Source organism: Lepidothrix coronata, unplaced genomic scaffold (genome assembly GCF_001604755.1).
Source record: "Lepidothrix coronata isolate B3197 unplaced genomic scaffold, Lepidothrix_coronata-1.0 Scaffold34, whole genome shotgun sequence".
In the NCBI taxonomy this organism is placed as follows: Eukaryota; Metazoa; Chordata; class Aves; order Passeriformes; family Pipridae; genus Lepidothrix; species Lepidothrix coronata.
Genome location: NW_016690214.1, coordinates 580,241 through 585,859, shown reverse-complemented (window position 1 = coordinate 585,859; position 5,619 = coordinate 580,241). Strand labels below are relative to the sequence as shown.

Below are 5,619 nucleotides of genomic sequence, written 5' to 3'. Positions count from 1 at the left end.
CCCGGGGGGGGGGGGGGGGGGCGGGGGGTGGGGGGGGGGGGGGGGGGGCGGGGGGTGCTGGTGGTGGGAGGGGGGTCCCGGGGCTGAGTTAGGGGTGCAGCAGCCAGGGCTGCCCCCCCACACCCCGTGTCCCCCAGACTGGCATCAGCAATGAGGGGGGTCTTGTTCTTGCAGCCCCCAAACAGCACCGGGGGGTTGCCCAGAGAAGGGACCCCGCACCCCCACCCCACCAACATCTCCAGCCTCCGGGAGCTCTCAGACACGCCAGGAAAGGGCAGCAGCTCCTCGGACACCCCAGGGAGGGACAGCAGCACAGACACCCCCGGTGGCAATGGTGGGGTCCCTCCTGCAGACCCCCCAGTCCCCCCCCCGCCCACACACTGCTGCGGGACCGGCTGCCCCAACTGTGTGTGGGTGGGGTACGTGGAGGAGCTGCTGGAGCGGCACCGGGATGGGGGAGCCCGGGCCCTGGAGGCTGTGGAGCAGCACGTGGAGGACGAAAACATCAAAATGATCCTCAGGATGGAGATCAGGCTGCGCTCCAAGAAGGACTGAGCCCTCCCCGGTTCCCCAAAGCGGCAGGGGACAGCCCCAGGGCTGCTGTTCCAGGCTGGGTGGAGGGGTCTGGTCTGGGATCATTTATAGTGTTTGTTGGTGTGTGCTGAGCACGGGATCCCAGGGGTGTCACTCCAGGCCATGTCACCTCTCGTCACAGAGGATCCTGCCCTTGGGGACAGGCAGCAGCTCAGGCCTGTCCTGAGCTCCGGATTTCCCGGGAGCTGGATGCTGTTCCCCCCGCCCCGGGATGGCAAATCCCTGCCAAGGGCAGGCTGGGTGGCCCCTCACACCCAGCCCTCCTTCTCCTCCTCACGCTCCTGGATGGAATTTAAGCACCTTGAGGGGATTTTAAGCACCTTGGCCGTGCCCTGGTGGGGGAGGGCTGTGCTGGACCCCTCCCCATAAGCCTCTTAGGGGCTTCTCCATGGGAAGGGCTGTGAGAGGCAGCGTGTGGCCCCGAGCACGTGGGAAGCAGCAGCCTCATGTCAAGGACACTGTCCCTGTCCCTGGTGTCACATCCTGCTCTCCACGGTGCCTTTTCTTCCTTGATTCCTTCTGCCTCTGTCTTAAAACCCCTAAACTTGGCACAGCGCCCCTCCCCTCCATCCTGAGGGACTCACAGCTACGAGGACCCCCACGGACCCCCCCATCATCCCAGGATGAGCTTCCCAAGGACCCACCAAACCCTTGAGTGTCACCCGCTAATGAACCCAAATTAACAGCCGGGCCCTGCTCTCTGCCACGGAAGTAGCTTGTTCTCCATGGAAAACACTCCTGGATCCCCTCTAATCCTATTTGCTGGAGCCCAACTAATTGCAGTTAGTGGCGGGGGCTGAGGTGCAATTAAAGTGTGCTGAGATTATTCCGTTTTTAATTGCTTTAGTGCTGGATTAGGGAAGCTTTGGAGTGACACCGGCCGTGGGCAGGGGCTGCCAGACCCTCTCTGGCCAGATTGTGTCCTGTGGTGGCACCAGCAGGGATGGTGCTGGGAGGGCACCCCCTGTGCCAGGACCCCCGCCTGGGCCGGGAGGGAGACTGGGATGGGGGTCCCATCCCTCCTGCTGGGAGCAAGGGGTGCTGAGGGAATCTCTTGGGGAATGGGGGGATCCCCCAGGGGAGGAGGTGGGATTGCCCTGTGTGGGATCTGCTGCCCGGCTGGGCACAGCCTGTCCCACCGGCACTAATCCCAACACCCCCTCCCCACCCAGGGCGGGGGAAGGACAGCGGATTACCCCTTGGGAGAGAAGGGAGCTAAATAATCCTATTACCCCCGGGCAGGATAAATCTCCCTCCCGAAAAGCCCCCCAGAGCATCTCCGGGCTGTGGGACAGAGGGAGCAGCACTGGCCTCAGGAACCGTGGGACTGTGTGAGTCAGGGGTGCCTGGGATGGGATGGGACATGGGGTTGCTTTGCTGCTATTCCTGCATTCAGGAATATCATTCAGGAACAGCCAGGCATCTCCTTGGGTCAGATCCTTCTTCCCAGGCCTGTGCCCAGCTCCTGAGCTCTGTAGTGGGGCTGAACCCCTTGTGCCAGAGCCAGGTCTTGTGCTGCAGAATTCCTGCTCCTGGTGCCTGGAGGGGGGATGGAGCCCGTGGGCCAGCCTCTGCTCCCCTGCCCAGCCTGGGGTGCCCACCACCCCTAAACCACACTGCTGCCCACCACGGCACAGACCCCGGGGTGAGCTGTGGGGAGGGACTCCTGGCAGTGCCATGGGCGGTCTCAGGTGTCAAATCCATGCTGGGATGTGGTGCATGGGATGAAGGAACAACCCCAGTGGGTGGCAGCAGGTCTAGTGCCCCCCCAGGACACCCTTCTCTGCCTTTGGAGAAAGGGGATTAGCGGGATGAGCTGGGCTGAGGCAGTGTTGAGGGGAGGGGGCTCCTCAGAGCCAATCAGGGAGAATGGTGGGAATGGGGGCACAGGGTGGGAATGGGGGCACAGGGTGGGAGGAGAAGCTGGTGCCCCCCATTCCCCCTCCAGCAGGTGCAAGCAGCTGTCCTGTGCCAGCGCCGGATCCGCAGGGAACGCCGTGAGCCGGGGCTGGCTGCCAGCCCCCCCAGAGCCATGAGCCTGGAGCCCCCCAAGCTGGAGGTGAAATCGGCCACGAGGGTGACCGGGGGTCCAGCCACCCCCCGCAAAGGACCCCCCAAGTTCAAGCAGAGGCAGACGAGGCAGTTCAAAAGCAAACCCCCAAAAAAGGGGGTGCAGGGGTGAGTGGAGACAGGCCCTGGGGTGGTGGGGGGGCTGCCTGGCGGTCAGGCCAGACACTCCCTCTCTCCCTGCAGGTTTGGTGACGACATCCCAGGCATGGAAGGGCTGGGAACAGGTATGGGGGTCCCTTCCCCTCTTTGGCAGCGGGGGATCAGGGGCTGGGGGGGGTGTGTTACCCCACCACAACCTCTGTCCTCTCCTCCCCCCAGACATCACTGTCATCTGTCCCTGGGAGGCCTTCAGCCACCTGGAGCTGCACGAGCTGGCTCAGTACGGCATCATCTAGGACTGGGGCAGGCCTGGCTGGGTCACCTGCCCCATAGTGCTGTGTAGGTAGAGGCTTCTCCATCTGTACAGTGGGGCTCTGCTTGGAAAAATTAAATCCTGAACCCCCAAACGAGCGCAGGAGTCATGTCGCCATCTGGGGGGGCGGGGGGAAAGTGTCTCCCCACGGCATGGGGAGATAAACAGGACAGAGGTGGGGTTCAGGTGAATGGCAGGGTTTGTTTTGGGCTGGGCCAGCCCCCCCACATATCCCTAAATCCCCAGTGTCCCCCCCCCAGGCACAATGTCCCCAAGCACCTTCAGTGGCTGCGCTGGTTGTGATGGTGAGATGGACAGGACACGGATGTGTTCAGGCATCTGACAAGGTTTATTTGAGGCTGGACCAGCCCCCCACATATCCCAAACCCCTCGATGCCCTCACTCCCACACCCAGAAAGCCACAATGTCCCTGAGTGCCCTTCAGTGCCATGGAGCCTCCCACAGCCTCCACCAGCGGGATGAACAAGGACACGGATGGGTTCAGGATTCTGACACGGTCCATTTTGGGCTGGACCAGCCCTCTGCACGTCCCCAAACCCCCAGCATCCCCCACCCATCACCCCCATGCCCGGAAAGCCACCACATCTCCGAGCACCCTCAGTGCCATGAGAGCACCCACGGCCTCCACCAGCACCAGGGCGGCGGCACCGGCGGCGATGGCCCCGGCCTGGCCCCTCAGCCACGCGCCCAGCGCTGCCCCGCAGCCCCCCACGTGCACCACGGCGCCCGCCGCCGCCGCCCCCAGCGCCAGCACCCCGAAGCCACACTGGGCATTGGGCACGGAGCCACTCTCCAGAGGGTCCTGGCAGCACGAGGCCGGCACGCCGCACGCCTGCACCCCCGGGGCGCTGCAGTTGAAGTACCTGTGGGGGGAACATGGGGAGATGTGGGTCCACACACGTTTGGAGGGCAGGGATGGGGTCTCCCCCCAACTCACCCCCACAGCCCCCACTCACGGGTTGCTCTCCCAGTCGTGGTAGGACCTGAGGCCGCAGCACTGGAAGCTCCTCTGCACCTCGTCCACCAGGAACTGCAGGTCGGGGTCCTCCTGGTAGCGCAGGAGGCAGAGCAGCAGCAGGTCCTGCAGCCCGTCCCGCAGCCGCCACCGCGCCAGCAGCACCAGGAGCCCCCCCAGCACCTCCAGCCCCGCAAAAGCCAGCAGGGCCCCCAGGAAGAAGCGGAGCAGGCAGGGGCTGGCACGGAGGGCGCCCAGGCAGCCGGCCAGGGACACAACGCTGGCCCCCAGCCCCCCCAGCACGAAGAGCAGCATGGGGTCCGAGCCTAGGGGTGCCCCATGCTCCCCCCTGGGCAGGGCAGCCTTGGCCAGCAGCCCCCAGACCCCCACAGCCAGGAGCAGCAGCCCCAGCAGGAGGAAGAGGAGGTTCCAGAGGAAGGCCAGGTAGCGCACGCAGCGGCTGAAGGTGCTGGGTTTGGGGGGCACGGGGCACCATAACCCGGGGTCCTGCTCGGCCGTGTCCCCAGGCAGTGAGACACCGTCAGCATCATCATCGGAGCAGGAGGAGTAGGGCAGCTCCACCAGCCTGGACACCTGCACGGACAGAGGAGCCACTCACAGCCCCCCAGAAACATCCCCATGTGCCCCTGTTCTGCAGCCCCCAGAAACATCCCCATGTGCCCCTGTTCTGCAGCCCCCAGAAACATCCCCATGTGCCCCTGTTCCACAGCCTTCAGAAACATCCCCATGTGCCCCTGTCCCACAGCCTTCAGAAACATCCCCATGTGCTCCTGTCCCACAGCCAGACTGTCACAGGCTCCTGGGGTCACCCTGCACCCCTTTGCTGAGCCCCCCCATGCAGGGTACCCCATCCCTGCTCTCACGGGGATCTGAGCACAGGGGTGCACCCCAGAACCTCTGCCCCGACAGGGACCCCCAGATCCATCCCTGTGGAGGCCCCCAGGGAGGCGGGATGCAGCACAGAGCCAGCACCCAGGGGTCGGGGGGAGATGTGGGGGACACGGGAAGGGGGTCCCGTGGGAGGGGAGTGGGGACCCTGGCGTTACCTGGGGCAGCAGCCGGGTGCTCTCCCCGTGGGGCTGGGACAGCCGGGCTCTGCTCAGCGCCATCACCTCGTGCCCAAACCCCAGTCACACTCCCATCATGTGAGGGGCTGCGGGCGGGCTTAAATGGGGCTGTGGGTGCCGCCCCGCAGCTGGGCACGATCCCCACCCCCCCAGCAGGGTCAGATTCCCCCGCACCCGCACAGCTGGACCCGATCCCCCCCCCCGCCCCACAGAACCGGGGGGGCCCCTCCGAGGGCACTGCTTGCATGCGGAACTAAACAGCGGGCTGTGCGTCACGGGGGGGACATCTGTGTGTGTAGCACCGAGGCAGCATGGGGGACTGATTTAGCGGTAACACCGAGGCGGCATGGGGGGACCGCTGCGGTTGCACGCGGGGTAGGAACCTTAGTGCGGCGGAACGCGCGCGCGGCGGGCACGGGGCCGGGGGGGCGGGCGCGGGGGCGGGCCGGTCCCGGGAGGCGGCGGGGCCGGGCCGGGCC

The 5,619-nt window shown here is 65.6% G+C and overlaps 2 protein-coding genes across 2 annotated transcripts; one reads left to right on the top strand and one right to left on the bottom strand.

The window, feature by feature from the left end:
- Window positions 1-1,685: 1,685 nt before the first annotated feature.
- PDE6G (phosphodiesterase 6G) lies at window positions 1,686-3,162 on the top strand. Its single transcript, XM_017811912.1, has 4 exons — window positions 1,686-1,925; window positions 2,543-2,772; window positions 2,848-2,888; window positions 2,983-3,162. Exons 2-4 carry the CDS (start codon window positions 2,627-2,629, stop codon window positions 3,057-3,059), a joined length of 264 nt encoding a protein of 87 aa, XP_017667401.1. The 5' UTR covers window positions 1,686-1,925; window positions 2,543-2,626; the 3' UTR covers window positions 3,060-3,162.
- A 491-nt stretch (window positions 3,163-3,653) lies between these two features.
- On the bottom strand, window positions 3,654-5,234 carry TSPAN10 (tetraspanin 10). The gene is made up of 3 exons (XM_017811810.1): window positions 5,120-5,234; window positions 4,054-4,646; window positions 3,654-3,960 (listed from the first exon to the last, which is right to left on the bottom strand). Exons 1-3 carry the CDS (start codon window positions 5,180-5,182, stop codon window positions 3,654-3,656), a joined length of 963 nt encoding a protein of 320 aa, XP_017667299.1. The 5' UTR covers window positions 5,183-5,234.
- Window positions 5,235-5,619: the final 385 nt, after the last annotated feature.